Source organism: Salvelinus namaycush, chromosome 17 (genome assembly GCF_016432855.1).
Source record: "Salvelinus namaycush isolate Seneca chromosome 17, SaNama_1.0, whole genome shotgun sequence".
NCBI lineage: Eukaryota > Metazoa > Chordata > Actinopteri > Salmoniformes > Salmonidae > Salvelinus > Salvelinus namaycush.
Window position 1 is genome coordinate 31,948,232 of NC_052323.1, and position 18,272 is coordinate 31,966,503.

The following is an 18,272-nucleotide window of genomic DNA, read 5'->3' on the forward strand; positions in this document are numbered from 1 at the left end:
TGTCCATGTAAAAAAATAGTATCAGGATGAACAATATCTGGTCAAACTTTTTTTATTCTCTGTGCGATGCATTTCGCCAGGATTTTCACATCACAACATTGAAGTGTAAGAGGCCTCCAGTTTTTTAAATGCACTGGATCTTTATACTTACCACCTGGGTCCTGTTTTAGTAGTAATGAAATCAGACCTTCTTGTTGAGTACCTGAAAGTCTACAATTTTTTTCCAATATCCCCGTCCACGTGGAAATTTAAATCCATTTAAATTACAGGTTGTAATGCAACAAAATAGGAAAAACGCCAAGGGGGATGAATATTTTTGCAAGGCACTGTACCACCTGGTGATGTCACATGGGAGACCAAAACTCCATCCCACCAAAACAGGCTGAAATTTCTGGTGGTCTTTTCAAACACCTCTTACTCTAAAAGGGCATAATCATAATTTTCACAATTTCATAGTATTGTTCCAACCTCATAGTGTGGAAATATATAGAACACACAGGAAAATCAAGTTGTTGACTGAAACTGGGCCTTTAAGGCTACTTGTACCATAGTTCAATTATTCATCATCTGAGAGGGAGCAGTTAGTGGCATGTTAAATGTTCTGTAAACCTGTAGTCATTGCATTTTAGTTCAGATACGTGGTTGAAATGCATATTTTATGTCTATCGATTATTATTCATAATAATGTCATTAAGAGTCTTGGTTTGATTATTTCTATCACGTGCCCATGTGACCTTTTTCAGATTCAAGAAGAGTGACCATGGAATTTTCCATTTTAGGACAGGCTTGCAGAAAATGAGTTCAAAGGTAGGCTACTGTAGGCTGACACACATGAAGGTCTGTATAGGCTGAAGTACCCCACCACCGCCACATAAGTGTCACCTGGCTAGTTAGTACACAGAGAGTACACATATTTCTGAAAGGGCAAATCGTGTTTTATCCGTTACATGCTTTACTATGAAGGAATGTCTTCAGTAAAACATGTAGGAATAGTGCAGTTGCGTTGTTGAATATTGTACTCCTCTTAGTCACCTTGCACTTAGCCTATTGATTACCAATCAAATCAAATGCATTTTGATAGTAGAATTGATTGTAATAATGAAACATATTTTATCCTCTACTCACTCCTGCCTGTAACCGTTGTCCAGCTGAATACCAGGCTGAGGGAGTGTGACCAGAGACTGACAGAGGTGCGTAATGAGTACCTTCTGACACTGTCTGCCATCAACTCTCATCACCAGTACTACTACACTGCAGAGCTGCCTGCCATCATGAGGGTAAGACCACCTGGCATCTCCTAACGGCATACTGTCTCTCTGGATTCTCATCATGAGTCTGTCATAAGACTGAACACACTGCATAGTCCCCTCAGACATACCTCCTGTCAGTGAAAAAACCTTCCTTTGTGTTTGTGATGAGTCACTGCTAGTTGGCATAATTTCCTGTCCCATTGTGGTTGTCTTAGCTGTAGAGTGGAGAGCACAAACTACACAGAAATGAACCCAAATAGGAAATCCTCAAATGTTATTTTTTGGCTTTTTACCTTTGCAAAGTAATCAGGTGAGTCAAATGTTCAGCTCAGTAGAAACCATTCATTTCAGGGGTATTTTCCCCTCAGAACATTCATAACACAACAATCTTCTTGAAAGTATCTCTCTCTCAATCAAGGGAAATATCACTCAGTGACTCAACTCTTGTTATTGCAGTAACCAATGTAATTCATTATGAATCAGTTGATTCAAATCCCTCAGACTGAAACATTGGAATGACTGAAACATAGGAAAATAAGGAAAGGGCATTTCCTTCTCAAATCACCTCTGATTTTGTACTGCATCAGGGCTTTGGCTATAACCCCAGCTCTCACCTCTGTCGTTTACCCAACAGAGACTGGACAGTGACCTGTATGAGCAAATCCGAGAACACTTCACTCTCTTGTGCTGCACAGAGATCGACACCTGCCGGTCAACGCATAGTAACTTTAGCCAGATCTGCGAGAACTCCACCAAGGTGAGGCCATGCGTGGGATCCACTGAAGCCCTTTTCACAGTAAAACCCTTCCACAGACTGTAGCCCCACTGTAATACCCAGAGCTGTGACATTCCTCACCTGGGCACCGCTGATGGAGGCCAGACAGACCACTGACTGATGTTCTGTTCTATGGGAGACATGTGAACTAGTGTCTGTGTCCCAAATAACACCATATTCCCTATATATTGCATTACTTTTGACCAGGGTCCATAGGGCTTTGGTCCAAAGTAGTGAACTATGTAAGAAATAATGTGCCAATGTGGCAGTAATGAGAGTGTTTGTTTGGTTCTCTGATAGGTGTCTAGAGAACGAAACATCCAGATCTTCCTCCAGGAGTTCCCGGTCTTCACCAGAACAGCCGGCTTTCACTTCCAGGTTGCCCCTCAAGACAAGGTGTGGCTCACTGTGGTACCACTGTTCTTGATTACCATGTAAACACCATTATATCACAATTAATATCCACAAAGCTGTTTGAATACAACCCTGATTGAGGTGAAAATGTTGATATTTTCATGTAGTCTTTTGTGTGTGAGATAATCCCAGCTTCACCTCTCCTGTTCTTTCTAAAGGTGTGCATTCTGAAGCAACATAGCTCCAGTGCTGAGGGGGAGAGCTGTTTGGACAAGGAGGCCCGCAAGTGGTCTGCTAAGGCTGCCAAAGACTACAAGATCATCTCACACGGAGATAGGGTGAGTAGTGGGCGAAAGCTCTGTTTACCTCTGGTTCGGGAGCTTGACCTTGTGTAACCTCTGTCTACCTTCCTCATAGGCACTGCAGATGCTGGACAGGCGTTTCAAACTGCTGTCAGGAGACACAGGAGTCAGCGTGGAACAGAAGATGGTGGAGGTGAAGGAGAGTGTGAGGAAAGCACAGGTAGGACTACTACTAGCCCAACGCTACTGTTACTGTTAGCTACTACTAGCCCAACGTAATGTTAATGACCTCACATTAACATTACCCTCCTACTATTCCAACCTACCAGGAAATTGATAATGATAAGGCAAGCAGTCATTAACCAGGCTTTATCAGAGTTCCTCTTTGATACGCTGGTGTTAGCCTTCTTTACACTCTTAGAAAAAAGGGTTCCAAAAGGGTTCTTTGGCTGTCCCCATAAGATAATCCTTTTTGGTTCTGGATAGAACCCTTTTTGGTTCCCCTCTGTGGAAAGGGTTCTACATGAAACCCAAAAGGGTTCGACCTGGAACCAAAAAGGGATCTTCAAAGGGTTCTCCTATGGGGTAGTGTAGAGGTGAATGTAGTTATTTAATGCTAAGTGACTGGTGGGTGATGAGACCAAGGCTGCGTGTGTTCTAGGCCTATAGCCATGGCTCTGCAGATGCAGGATGCTTTCTACTACTAGAGCCTTTGTAGAGCTAACGGCAGGGCTCTCTCCTCCACTCTGCCTGGCCCATTGATGAGCCAGGTGGATGCCCTCTATCTGGATCTGAATGGAATGTGTGTCACTGCCTACTTCCTACTTCCCACAAGGACAAATGCAAATGCTGCTGGCACCATGAGTCAGTTGGAACTGTTTCCTTCAACCCACCACCTCCTCCTGCTTTATTCAGTTGTCTTGGGCTCAGAGTAAGCGTTATGTGATGTAATCAAGCTTTTGTATTGGCCTGGAAAACCATGTTTCTTTACTTACAAGAAAGAAGTTGGGTTTAGGAAACATAATGCAGCCAATATGCTGTTAATATACTGCTAATATGAACCTAGTATGATGCTACTGCCAACCCCAGATGTCCTTGTTGACTACAACGCTTATTTTGCTGTGCTGTTTAATGAAATATTAGTATGATGGCTTATTAATATGTAGTGTGTTTAAGTTATTATGTCTGAGGTGTTACATTGTGTGTGGTGTTACATTGTGTGAGGTGTTACAGTGTGGAGGTGTTACTTTGTCTGAGGTGTTACATTGTGTGAGGTGTTACATTGTGTGAGGTGTTACAGTGTCTGAGGTGTTACATTGTGTGAGGTGTTACATTGTCTGAGGTGTTACATTGTGTGAGGTGTTACAGTGTCTGAGGTGTTACAGTGTCTGAGGTATTACAGTGTGTGAGCTGTTACAGTGTGTGAGCTGTTAGATTGTGTGAGGTGTTACATTGTGTGAGGTGTTACATTGTCTGAGGTATTACATTGTCTGAGGTGTAACATTGTGTGAGGTGTTACATTGTCTGAGGTGTTACATTGTGTGAGGTGTTACATTGTGTGAGGTGTTACATTGTGTGAGGTGTTACATTGTGTGAGGTGTTACAGTGTCTGAGGTGTTACAGTGTCTGAGGTGTTACAGTGTGTGAGCTGTTACAGTGTGTGAGCTGTTACAGTGTGTAAGTTGTTACAGTGTCTGAGCTGTTACAGTGTGTGAGCTGTTACAGTGTGTAAGTTGTTACAGTGTCTGAGGTGTTACATTGTGTTAGGTGTTACATTGTGTTAGGTGTTACATTGTGTTAGGTGTTACATTGTGTTAAGTGGTACAGTGTGTGAGGTGTTACAGTGTGTGAGGTGGTACAGTGTGTGAGTTGTTAGTGTGTGAGTTGTTACAGTGTCTGAGGTGTTACAGTGTGTGAGGTGTTACAGTGTGTGAGGTGTTACAGTGTGTGAAGTGTTACAGTGTCTGAGGTGTTACAGTGTGTGAGGTGTTATAGTGTGTGAGGTGGTACAGTGTGTGAGGTGTTACAGTGTGTAAGTTGTTACAGTGTCTGAGGTGTTACAGTGTGTGAGGTGTTACAGTGTGTGAGGTGGTACAGTGTGTGAGGTGTTACAGTGTGTAAGTTGTTACAGTGTCTGAGGTGTTATAGTGTGTGAGGTGTTATAGTGTGTGAGGTGTTACAGTGTCTGAGGTGTTACATTGAGTTGTGGCTGTAAAAGGGATGACATTGAGGAAAAGTAATCTGGTACAAGGTATCCTGTGAGAGACGTGTGGGAGGGGTGACAGGTGGTAGTAAGTGGTGTGTGTGTGTGTGTGTGTGTGTGTGTCCAGGTGAGCCGGGTGAAGGCGGAGTCCAGGCTGGCGCTGCTGGCGTCGGCGGGGGTGGACGTGGAGCCATGGATGAGCAGTGCTATGACCCAGGCAGACGAGGAGCTGGAGAAGGACAGGAGGCTGAGCGAGGCACGCATGTCCAACGGAGATATCTCCGAGGACGAGTTTGAGTTCACAGACTTCGACGACTACGATGAAGATGGTGACACTTTCATCGATTCAACTTCCTGCTCGGTGCCGTGTGGATACCCCTTGGCTTGCATGGTTCTCTACAGCTATCAGGTGACAATATCAGGACTTAACATTTTAGAAATGTCAACATTACAGGAATGGGATTTTCCTCTCAGGTGTTATTGTGTGTAATTTGCTGGCCCATCTTCCTGCAGGCCTGCCAAGGAGACGAGCTGTCAATCACAGAGGGAGAAGAGCTTCAGGTGATAGAGGATGGAGACATGGAGGACTGGCTGAAGGTAAATGAGGACAGATTTCTCTCTGTCTGCGTCCCAAATGGCACCCTATTCCATATTTAGGCTCCATAGGGCTCTGGTCAAAAGCAGTGAACTATGTAGGGTATAGGGTGCCATTTGGGATGCAACTTTTGTCTCATGGAACAGTGCTATTTACTGTAGCAGGCAGTTGTTCCCACGCATTTGCCCACTCTACCAAATGCCTGTGGTCTCCTCACTTCCTGTTTCTACTAAGCACAAAGTAAACAAACTGCCGGTCTTCCTGTTTGAGAAAGAGAGGCATTATGTCGCTTCAACTTTATCTTTACTGATCCGTAACAGTTGTGAAAAATAACGGGTCAATTGCAACCAACATTAAGCACTGTCAACATTAGGCGAGCTCTCTGTAAACCATTAATAAGATCCCACACAGTTGATCTCAACTACAACCACTATTGGCCATCATGTTACCGCTCTCTAAAAGTGTTAACTTTATGTCCTGGTTACTGCCAACATTTTTCAAGACTATTTAGCCCTCTGGTGGGTATTATCTTCAGAATAAATTAAACCTTCTATTTGAGCAGACTAAGCACAGATTTGACTATTTAACAATCATTCCTCGTTTACTGTGACAATTTAACATTCACATTTTATCAGAAGATAAAGTATCCTGAACTATCCACATTCTAAAATTGGTAACTAAATCAAGCCAATCATGATTGAGTTAATATAATATATGTTTTCATAAAATTATAGTCTAATCAAGGATACTAAATGTAAAATTACAGATTATATTATAATGTAGCCCAAACATAGATGTCTATAATGTATTGTACTTTACTGTACTGTACTCTACAGTACCCCTGTGCACAAAGCGAGGTTCGTACAGAAATGGTTTGACGAGATCGGTGTGGAAGAACTTGACTGGCCTTGGGGGAAGGCTGCTTTGTGCACAGGGTTATTGTTATGCTGAAACAGGAAAGGGCTTTCCCCCAAGCTGTTGCCACAAAGTTGGAAGCACAGAATCGTCTAGAATGTCATTGTATGCTGTAGCGTTAAGATTTCCCTTCACTAGAACTGAGGCGTCTAGCCCGAACCATGAAAAACAGCCCCAGACCATTATTCCTCCTCCACCAAACTTTACAGTTAGCACCATGCATTGGGGCAGGTAGCGTTCTCCTGGCATGCGCCAAACCCAGATTCGTCCGTTGGACTGCCAGATGGTGAAGCGTGATTTATCACTCCAGAGAATGCATTTCCACTGCTCCAGAGTCCAATGGCAGCTAGCTTTACACCACTCCAGCCGGCCCTTGGCATTGTGCAAGGTGATCTTAGGCTTGGGTGCGGCTACTCGGCCATGGAAACCCATTTCATGAAGCTCCTGATGAACAGTTCTTGTGCTAACGTTGCTTCCAGAGGCAGTTTGGAACGCGCTAGTGTATGTTGCAACCAAGGACAGACGATTTTTACGCGCTACGTGCTTAAGCACTTGGCAGTCCCATTCTGTGCGCTTGTGTGGCCTACCACTTCGCTGAGCCGTTGTTGCTCCTAGACGTTTCCACTTCACAATAACAGCACTTACAATTGACCAGGGCAGCTCCAGCAGGACATACATTTTACAAACTGACTTGTTGGAAAGGTGGCATCCTATGAAGGTGGCACATTGAAAGTCACAGATCTTCAGTAAGTCCATTCTACTGCCAATGTTTGTCTATGGAGATTACATGGCTGTGTGCTCAATTTTATACACCTGTCAGCAACGGGTGTGGCTGAAATAGCTCATTTGTATTTATTATGGATCCCCATTGGCTGCTGCCAAGGCAGCAACTACTCTTCCTGGAGTCCAGCAAAATTAAGGCAGTTTATAATTTTTTTTAAACATTACAATACATTCACAGATTTCACAACACGCTGTGTGCAGGCCCCTACTCCACCACCACCATCACATATCTACAGTACTAAATCCATGTGTATGTGTGTGTATAGTATGTATGTTATCGTGTGTGTGTGTATGCATGAGTCTGTGCCTATGTTTGTGTTGCTTCACAGTCCCCGCTGTTCCATAAGGTGTTTTTTTAATCTGTTTTTTAAATATAATTTTACTGCTTTCATCAGTTACTTGATGTGGAATAGAGTTCCATGTAGTCATGGCTCTATGTAGTACTGTATGCCTCTCATAGTCTGTTCTGGACTTGGGGACTGTGAAGTGACCTCTTGTGACATGTTGGATATACATGGGTGTCCGAGCTGTGTGCCAGTAGTTCAAACAGAAAGCTTGGTGCATTCAACATGTCAATACCTCTCATAAATAGAAGTAGTGATGAAGTCAATCGCTCCTCCACTTTGAGCCAGGAGAGATTGACATGCATATTATTGATATTAGCTCTCTGAGTACATCCAAGGGCCAGCCGTGCTGCCCTGTTCTGAATCAATTGCAATTTTTTTGTGGCACCTGACCACACGACTGAACAGTAGTCAAGGTGCAACAAAACTAGGGCCTGTAGGACCTGCCTTGTTGATAGTGTTGTTAAGAAGGTAGAAACTAGGGCTTGTAGGACCTGCCTTGTTGATAGTGTTAAGAAGGTAGAAACTAGGGCCTGTAGGACCTGCCTTGTTGATAGTGTTGTTTAGAAGGCAGAGCAGTGCTTTATTATGGACTTTTCCCATCTTAGCTACTGTTGTATCAACATGTTTTGACCATGACATTTTACAATCCAGAGTTACTCCAAGCAGTTTAGTCATCTCAACTTGCTCAATTTCCACATTATTTATTAAAAGATTTAGTTGAGGTTTAGGGTTTAGTGAATGATTTGTCCCAAATACAATGCTTTTAGTTTTAGAAATATTTAGGGCTAATGTATTCATTGCCACCCACTCTGAAACTTACTGCAGCTCTTTAAGTGTTGCATTAATTTCAGTCGCTGTAGTAGCTGACGTGTATAGTGTTAAGTCATCCACATACATAGACACTCTGGCTTTACTCAAAGTCGGTGGCATGTCGTTAGTAAAAATTGGAAAGAGCAAGGGGCCTAAACAGCTACTCTGGGGAATTCCTGATTCTACCTGGATTATGTTTGAGAGGCTTCTATTAAATAACACCTGTTAGACAAGTAACTTTTTATCCACATTATAGCAGGGGTGTAAAGACCTAACACATATGTTTTTCCAGCAGTAGACAATGATCAATAATGTCAAAAGCTGCACTGAAGTCGAACAAGACAGCCCCCACAATCATTTTATCATCAATTTCTCTCAGCCAATCATCAGTCATTTGTGTAAGTGCTATGCTTGTTGAGTGTCCTTCACTATAAGCATGCTGAAAGTCTGTTGTCAATTTGTTTACTGTGAAATAGCATTGTATCTGGTCAAACACAATTTTTTCCAGATGTTTACTAAGGGTTGGTAACAGGCTGATTGGTCAGCTATTTGAGCCAGTAAAGGGGTCTTTACTATTCTTGGGTAGTGGAATGACTTTAGCTTCCCTCCAGTCCTGAGGGCACACACTTTCTAGTAGGCTTAAATTGAAGATGTGGCAAATAGGAGTGGCAATATCGTCTGCTATTATCCTCAGTAATTTTCCATCCAGATTGTCAGACCCCGGTGGCTTGTCATTGTTGATAGACAACAATAATGTGTATATTCTAGTGTATATTCTTACAATAAATATTGATTCATTACCAGCTTTGCTATTTTCAATGTTCCTGATAGGTCGATATTTAATTGGGGCCTGGAGTAGAGAACCTAGACCCAGCTGTGCGGTATCTAACTCATTTGACACAGTAACAACGGGAGATCAACTGATCTTCTGGTTTATTCTTGTGGCTTTTTGGTTGCAAGCAAGTTTGTTTTAACATGCTGGTGCACGTAATCTCCCGTTAGTATTGTTTTAAGAAATCCAGCGCCAACCTACAGCTGCGCATTAAGCCTGTTGGTTGCAATTGACCCAACGAGACTCTATAATTGACCCAACGAGACTCCATAATTGAATGGCTATAATACTATCTTCTTAATTAACACATCTATGAAGTCCAACTGTCCCTGCATATACTATCCCTAAAGCCATGTTATTGACACTCACTGACTGTGTACTCCTCTCCAGGCACGTAATGCAGCAGGCCAGGTTGGCTACGTCCCTGAGAGGTACCTGCAGTTCCTGTGGTCACCAGGAGAGGGCTCCTCTGTCTGCCTGGCGCAGGGCTTCCCTTGTCCCCAGCTGGACTGGTCCTTCAACAGTTCCGGCTCCTCATCAGAACATTCCAAGAGGCAGCAGGGCCGCTCCCCTCACTCTGGGGGTTAGTAGGATCTCTTCTGTCTTAAGAATCATCACTAACCAGAAAGCTTCTCTCCCACCTCTGAATGTTTGTGACATGATTCATACCATTTGGACAAGTGGCCAAATTCCAAGTTCAAGCCGTCATTGATATAACTGTGTCACCATCTTGTTAATCATTAGTAATGTAGACAACGTTTACCCATGTATTACTGACTTGTCTGAGTCTGTTCTGTGACGCATGTCTGGCACGGGCTCTGTTTGAGTACCAGTCTGATGTCTGTGTGTTTGGTTCTGGTCTGGTCTGTTCTGTGGTGCAGGTCTGGCACGGGCTCTGTTTGAGTACCAGTCTGATGTCTGTGTGTTTGGTTCTGGTCTGGTCTGTTCTGTGGTGCAGGTCTGGCACGGGCTCTGTTTGAGTACCAGTCTGATGTCTGTGTGTTTGGTTCTGGTCTGGTCTGTTCTGTGGTGCAGGTCTGGCACGGGCTCTGTATGAGTACCAGGGCCAGGGTCCAGAGGAGCTGTCCTTCCCAGAAGGGGCGGTCATTAGGCTGCTGCGCTGCCGCCAGGGGGAGGTGGACGACGGCTTCTGGGAGGGAGAGCTGGACGGACGCGTGGGGGTCTTTCCTTCTCTGGTGGTGGAGCTGCTGGGAGACGGGGAGGAAGAGGAAGAGGAGGTGAGAGATCTGGTTAACCCTCTGAATGACACTTTGTTGTCAAATGTACCTGGACTCAAAACATACATGGAGGGATGAGAAAGAAAGCTTTGAACATACAGTATGGATGAGGTCTAGTTGTGATGTGTGCCACCTTGTGGTATAATACTGTACAACACATTCCATAAGACTAGTCAAGTGATAGAAGATTCAACTCTGCAGATAGAATTTGGAGTCTGTTAAAAAAACTCTGCATTCTCAAGGGGATTACTATTATTTTCATGATCTCAATTCCCATTGTTTCTACATTTCATTCTGCAGAGCCTTCCCACCCCTACTCTTCCTCCATTCTCTCCACCCATCCCTATTTCTGGAACCCCCTGCAGTCTCCTCTGCTTCTCATCTGGCCCTGGGTCCTGGTCTGTAAACAGTACGCCCCCTAAGGACCCGGAGGACAGGTTGCAGGCTTCTTTCTCACTGAAAACACAGAGCCTGTCAGACAGCAGGGCAGGTGGGGATTAACTCTCAGTCATCATAGAAACCCAATGTACAGTACACACACTGTTAGAAACCCAGTAGTCTTCATTAACAATGTACAGTACATACACTGTTAGAAACCCAGTAGTCTTCATTAACAATGTACAGTACACACACTGTTAGAAACCCAGTAATCTTCATTAACAATGTACAGTACACACACTGTTAGAAACCCAGTAGTCTTCATTAACAATGTACAGTACACACACTGTTAGAAACCCAGTAGTCTTCATTAACAATGTACAGTACACACACTGTTAGAAACCCAGTAGTCTTCATTAACAATGTACAGTACATACACTGTTAGAAACCCAGTGGTCTTCATTAACAATGTACAGTACACACACTGTTAGAAACCCAGTAGTCTTCATTAACAATGTACAGTACACACACTGTTAGAAACCCAGTAGTCTTCATTAACAATGTACAGTACACACACTGTTAGAAACCCAGTAGTCTTCATTAACAATGTACAGTACACGTACTGTTAGAAACCCAGTAGTCTTCATTAACAATGTACAGTACACGTACTGTTAGAAACCCAGTAGTCTTCATTAACAATGTACAGTACATACACTGTTAGAAACCCAGTAGTCTTCATTAACAATGCACAGTACACACACTGTTAGAAACCCAGTAGTCTTCATTAACAATGTACAGTACACACACTGTTAGAAACCCAGTAGTCTTCATTAACAATGTACAGTACATACACTGTTAGAAACCCAGTAGTCTTCATTAACAATGTACAGTACACGTACTGTTAGAAACCCAGTAGTCTTCATTAACAATGTACAGTACACGTACTGTTAGAAACCCAGTAGTCTTCATTAACAATGTACAGTACACACACTGTTAGAAACCCAGTAGTCTTCATTAACAATGTACAGTACACGTACTGTTAGAAACCCAGTAGTCTTCATTAACAATGTACAGTACACGTACTGTTAGAAACCCAGTAGTCTTCATTAACAATGTACAGTACACGTACTGTTAGAAACCCAGTAGTCTTCATTAACAATGTACAGTACACACACTGTTAGAAACCCAGTAGTCTTCATTAACAATGTACAGTACACGTACTGTTAGAAACCCAGTAGTCTTCATTAACAATGTACAGTACATACACTGTTAGAAACCCAGTATTCTTCATTAACAATGTACAGTACACACACTGTTAGAAACCCAGTAGTCTTCATTAACAATGTACAGTACACACACTGTTAGAAACCCAGTAGTCTTCATTAACAATGTACAGTACATACACTGTTAGAAACCCAGTAGTCTTCATTAACAATGTACAGTACACACACTGTTAGAAACCCAGTAGTCTTCATTAACAATGTACAGTACATACACTGTTAGAAACCCAGTAGTCTTCATTAACAATGTACAGTACACGTACTGTTAGAAACCCAGTAGTCTTCATTAACAATGTACAGTACACGTACTGTTAGAAACCCAGTAGTCTTCATTAACAATGTACAGTACATACACTGTTAGAAACCCAGTAGTCTTCATTAACAATGTACAGTACACACACTGTTAGAAACCCAGTAGTCTTCATTAACAATGTACAGTACACGTACTGTTAGAAACCCAGTAGTCTTCATTAACAATGTACAGTACACACACTGTTAGAAACCCAGTAGTCTTCATTAACAATGTACAGTACATACACTGTTAGAAACCCAGTAGTCTTCATTAACAATGTACAGTACACACACTGTTAGAAACCCAGTAGTCTTCATTAACAATGTACAGTACACGTACTGTTAGAAACCCAGTAGTCTTCATTAACAATGTACAGTACATACACTGTTAGAAACCCAGTAGTCTTCATTAACAATGTACAGTACACGTACTGTTAGAAACCCAGTAGTCTTCATTAACAATGTACAGTACACACACTGTTAGAAAGCCAGTAGTCTTCATTAACAATGTACAGTACACACACTGTTAGAAACCCAGTAGTCTTCATTAACAATGTACAGTACACACACTGTTAGAAACCCAGTAGTCTTCATTAACAATGTACAGTACATACACTGTTAGAAACCCAGTAGTCTTCATTAACAATGTACAGTACACGTACTGTTAGAAACCCAGTAGTCTTCATTAACAATGTACAGTACACACACTGTTAGAAACCCAGTAGTCTTCATTAACAATGTACAGTACACACACTGTTAGAAACCCAGTAGTCTTCATTAACAATGTAGAGTACACGTACTGTTAGAAACCCAGTAGTCTTCATTAACAATGTACAGTACATACACTGTTAGAAACCCAGTAGTCTTCATTAACAATGTAGAGTACACGTACTGTTAGAAACCCAGTAGTCTTCATTAACAATGTACAGTACATACACTGTTAGAAACCCAGTAGTCTTCATTAACAATGTACAGTACACACACTGTTAGAAACCCAGTAGTCTTCATTAACAATGTACAGTACACACACTGTTAGAAACCCAGTAGTCTTCATTAACAATGTACAGTACACACACTGTTAGAAACCCAGTAGTCTTCATTAACAATGTACAGTACACACACTGTTAGAAACCCAGTAGTCTTCATTAACAATGTACAGTACACACACTGTTAGAAACCCAGTAGTCTTCATTAACAATGTACAGTACATACACTGTTAGAAACCCAGTAGTCTTCATTAACAATGTACAGTACATACACTGTTAGAAACCCAGTAGTCTTCATTAACAATGTACAGTACACACACTGTTAGAAACCCAGTAGTCTTCATTAACAATGCACAGTACATACACTGTTAGAAACCCAGTAGTCTTCATTAACAATGTACAGTACATACACTGTTAGAAACCCAGTAGTCTTCATTAACAATGTACAGTACATACACTGTTAGAAACCCAGTAGTCTTCATTAACAATGTACAGTACATACACTGTTAGAAACCCAGTAGTCTTCATTAACAATGTACAGTACACACACTGTTAGAAACCCAGTAGTCTTCATTAACAATGTACAGTACATACACTGTTAGAAACCCAGTAGTCTTCATTAACAATGTACAGTACATACACTGTTAGAAACCCAGTAGTCTTCATTAACAATGTACAGTACACACACTGTTAGAAACCCAGTAGTCTTCATTAACAATGTACAGTACACACACTGTTAGAAACCCAGTAGTCTTCATTAACAATGTACAGTACACACACTGTTAGAAACCCAGTAGTCTTCATTAACAATGTACAGTACACACACTGTTAGAAACCCAGTAGTCTTCATTAACAATGTACAGTACACACACTGTTAGAAACCCAGTAGTCTTCATTAACAATGTACAGTACACACACTGTTAGAAACCCAGTAGTCTTCATTAACAATGTACAGTACACACACTGTTAGAAACCCAGTAGTCTTCATTAACAATGTACAGTACATACACTGTTAGAAACCCAGTAGTCTTCATTAACAATGTACAGTACACACACTGTTAGAAACCCAGTAGTCTTCATTAACAATGTACAGTACATACACTGTTAGAAACCCAGTAGTCTTCATTAACAATGTACAGTACACGTACTGTTAGAAACCCAGTAGTCTTCATTAACAATGTACAGTACACACACTGTTTTGTTCCTTTTCTTTTCTCTGAACACTGTGTATCTGGTCTTGTTTTCTCTCATATCCTGTCAGAGAGTGGAGGTAGCACACACAGCTCACCTGACCTCTCAGCCAGAAGAATACGACCGGTATGTAGACTAGACTAGGGCTGGGTAGGGTGGGTAGGGATGGGTAGTGTGGGGCTGGGTAGGTCAGGGTGGGTAGGGGTGGGTAGGGTAGGGCTGGGGAGGGATGGGTTGTACTGGGTAAGACTGGGAAGGTTTGGCTAGGGCTGGGTAGGGCTGTGTAGGAAATGGTAGGACTGGGTAGGGCTGGGTACGGTTGGACTGGGTAGTGTTGAGTAGGACTGGGTAGTGTTGAGTAGGGCTGGGTAGGACTGGGTAGTGTTGAGTAGGGCTGGGTAGGACTGGGTAGTGTTGAGTAGGGCTGGGTTGACTGGGTAGGACTGGGTAATGTTGAGTAGGGCTGGGTAGGACTGGGTAGTGTTGAGTAGGGCTTGGTAGGACTGGGTAGTGTTGAGTAGGGCTGGGTAGGACTGGTTAGTGTTGAGTAGGGCTGGGTAGGACTGGGTAGTGTTGAGTAGGGCTGGGTTGACTGAGTAGGACTGGGTAGTGTTGAGTAGGGCTGGGTAGGGCAGTGCTGGGTGGGGTAGGGATGGGTAAGGATGGGTAGAGCTGGGTAGGGGTGGGGAGGCTGGGTAGGTATGGGTAGGTCTGGGTAGGACAGGGCTGGGCTGGGTGGGGTAGGGATGGGTAAGGATAGGTAGAGCTGGGTAGGGGTTGGGAGGCTGGGTAGGTATGGGTACGTCTGGGTAGGACAGGGCTGGGCTGGGTGGGGTAGGGATGGTTAAGGATGGGTAGAGCTGGGTAGGGGTGGGGAGGCTGGGTAGGTATGGGTAAGTCTGGGTAGGACAGGGCTGGGCTGGGTGGGGTAGGGATGGGTAAGGATGGGTAGAGCTGGGTAGGGGTGGGGAGGCTGAGTAGGTATGGGTAGGTCTGGGTAGGACAGGGCTGGGCTGGGTGGGGTAGGGATGGGTAAGGATGGGTAGAGCTGGGTAGGGGTGGGGAGGCTGGGTAGGTATGGGTAGGGCAGTGCTGGGCTGGGTAGGGTAGGGATGGGTAAGGATGGGTAGAGCTGGGTAGGGGTGGGGAGGCTGGGTAGGTATGGGTAGGGCAGTGCTGGGCTGGGTAGGGTAGGGATGGGTAAGGATGGGCAGAGCTGGGTAGGGGTGGGGAGGCTGGGTAGGTATATGGGTAGGTCTGGGTAGGACAGGGCTGGGCAGGGTTTGTGCTGCTTCCTCATTTTCTCATCATATCCTTTTTGTGGTGCCCTATCATCTTGATTGAATTTTGGAGCATAAAGCGAGACGGCTCAGTTTTTCAGTCATTATATTATGCTCCGTAAGCGTGAACATCTTTTCAGTTGATCAAATCTTCATGTAGTTTCTATTGTCTGCTGAATGCCCTCTCTAAACCTCTCTAAAGCGCAAAATGCACTATTACTGTATTTAGAATGTTTTGTAAAACTACATTCAGTCTCTTTTGAAGCGTTTCATCTGTTTGTCTGTCTTTATTCATTGTTTTGTTGTCCCAGACAAGGGCTCCCCCTCTTCCCCCGACTCAGAGACACTCCCCCATGCCCTGAGGAAGCATGTGTGGGGGAGTGTTCAGAAGAGACAGAGTGGACACCACAGGAGAGTCTTGTGCCTTCACCGAAAGGATGAAACACACCATCACAGGGACTTGTACAGTTTGTAGCTACCAGGTGAGCTTGGTCTCTTCCTGACGGGCTACACTATTTTTGAAAGTCAGTATTCTTGTATTGTTTACGTGATAATATGTCAAAAAACATGGATTCATCTGTCTCTGAGCTTCAGGGACATCCTTCACCAGTTTTCAGAAGTATTAAACTATCTTGTAGGAAGTGATGTTTATAATTTGCGTATGATAAGATACAGGGTTATTTGAGATCCTGTAGAAATAAATGTTCAGTATTGCAGTTCAAATAAGCTTGTGCCTGATGTTTTTTTTAGCTTGTATGATAATGTACTGTATTAATTATACAGTAGTAAACCATATATAATGTACTGTATTAATTATACAGTAGAAAACCACATAATGCACTGTATTAATTTTACAGTAGTAAACCATATTCTACATGTCATGTTCTATTTCCATGAGAACCAGAATCAAACATGGACACTGAGATGAATACAAACAATCTTCCTGGTGTGTTTGTGCTTGTTAATATCTTACCTCCGAATTACAGGATGGTTGAAGTATCAGAACGAAATGCTCTAACAGTACCACATTGGGTTAAGTCCACCGCAACAATTAGTCATACGAACAACAAAGGTCAAATGCATAGCTTTAATATATACTTAGTTTGATTCCTTAAGAATTGTTCATTGTACAGCTGCACTTTCACATTTGAGACTACTCAAATCATCAGGTTGTTGATTAATAGTATGCATATAATATATATGTTTTCCTCATGAGTTATTTCCAGCGTCGGTCAATGAAGACACATGCAATATATGATTCTAAGGCCATTACAAACACATTTAAATATAGTTTACACTCAAGACTAAGGAGTTAGATCATTACTGTGAACTGATAATGCATGTAGCAGCCATGACCAGCAGAGGAGACCACATCCTGGTAACACATACAGGAAACGATTCCTGTATGTAACGATTCCTTCGATTCCTGTATGTGACGATTCCTTCGATTCCTGTATGTGACGATTCCTTCGATTCCTGTATGTGACGATTCCTTCGATTCCTGTATGTGACGATTCCTTCGATTCCTGTATGTGACGATTCCTTCGATTCCTGTATGTGACGATTCCTTCGATTCCTGTATGTAACGATTCCTTCGATTCCACAAAAAGAATACTTTGGTGTGCTTTTGTTTGCCAGTTCATTTGAAAACATGAAATCTTCATCAAAATGAGTCATATTCTTTGCTTAGCAGAGCTATAACCAGATATAGTACCATTCACATATGGAGTTACAGTACTGTTCGCTGGTGAAACATTTATGACTGTGACATACAGTCAGATATATTCAGTAGTAAGCTTTTGATTTCTTGACCATTTCACATCTATGATGCATATTAAAGTAAACATGTCTAATGCATATAAACGCCATTATGTTAGTTGTTCTTTATTGCGTATTATAATATTTTCAATGTTGATACTATCTCTACAAGGTTGGGGCTCCCGAGTGGCGCAGTGGTCTAAGACACTGCATCACAGTACAAGAGATGTCACTGCAGTACCTGGTTTGAATCCAGGCTGCATCACATCCAGCCGTGATTGGGAGTCCCATAGGGCGGTGCACAATTGGCCCAGTGTCGTTAGGGTTTGGCCGTCATTGTAAATAAGAAGTTGTTCTTAACTGACTTGCCTAGTTAAATAAAGGTTAAATAAAGGTTAAATAAAAATAAAAAAAGGTTACACCAACAATCACATTGACTCTGATCAGACTTTACATTCAGAAGAGGATGACAGTCATTTAACCTGGTATTTGCTTTCTTGACAAATAATAATAAATAAGTATTTAGTCACATCAAAACCTTGCATTTTCTAAGTGCAATGCATCTGTAGTAAATGAAAACAGATGTGATCAGTTTCAAGCAAAACTAGATTAAATAATCTGGTATCAAGAGTTTCACATAATTTCCATAATTCAAATTCAACTCAGGAATATTGTCATCGTATGGCTAAAACCGTATTCTCTGG

The 18,272-nt window shown here is 42.5% G+C and overlaps 1 protein-coding gene across 4 annotated transcripts in view; it reads left to right on the plus strand.

The window, feature by feature from the left end:
* LOC120062547 (F-BAR and double SH3 domains protein 1-like) overlaps positions 1-17,687 on the plus strand; it is a 32,125-nt gene extending 14,438 nt beyond the window's left edge. The window contains exons 7-19 of one of the 4 annotated variants that reach the window (XM_039012600.1): positions 744-807; positions 1,149-1,277; positions 1,885-2,007; positions 2,326-2,421; positions 2,598-2,717; positions 2,797-2,901; positions 5,012-5,293; positions 5,398-5,481; positions 9,557-9,749; positions 10,202-10,404; positions 10,705-10,894; positions 14,601-14,656; positions 16,122-16,285. In XM_039012600.1, coding sequence (XP_038868528.1) covers positions 744-807; positions 1,149-1,277; positions 1,885-2,007; positions 2,326-2,421; positions 2,598-2,717; positions 2,797-2,901; positions 5,012-5,293; positions 5,398-5,481; positions 9,557-9,749; positions 10,202-10,404; positions 10,705-10,894; positions 14,601-14,656; positions 16,122-16,172 — 1,696 coding nt within the window. In that variant the 3' untranslated portion in view covers positions 16,173-16,285. Of the gene's footprint in view, positions 1-743; positions 808-1,148; positions 1,278-1,884; positions 2,008-2,325; positions 2,422-2,597; positions 2,718-2,796; positions 2,902-5,011; positions 5,294-5,397; positions 5,482-9,556; positions 9,750-10,047; positions 10,405-10,704; positions 10,895-14,600; positions 14,657-16,121 lie in introns of those variants that run through there. The other 3 variants (XM_039012599.1, XM_039012601.1, XM_039012602.1) reach the window with 3 other exon arrangements.
* The last annotated feature ends 585 nt before the right edge of the window (positions 17,688-18,272 follow it).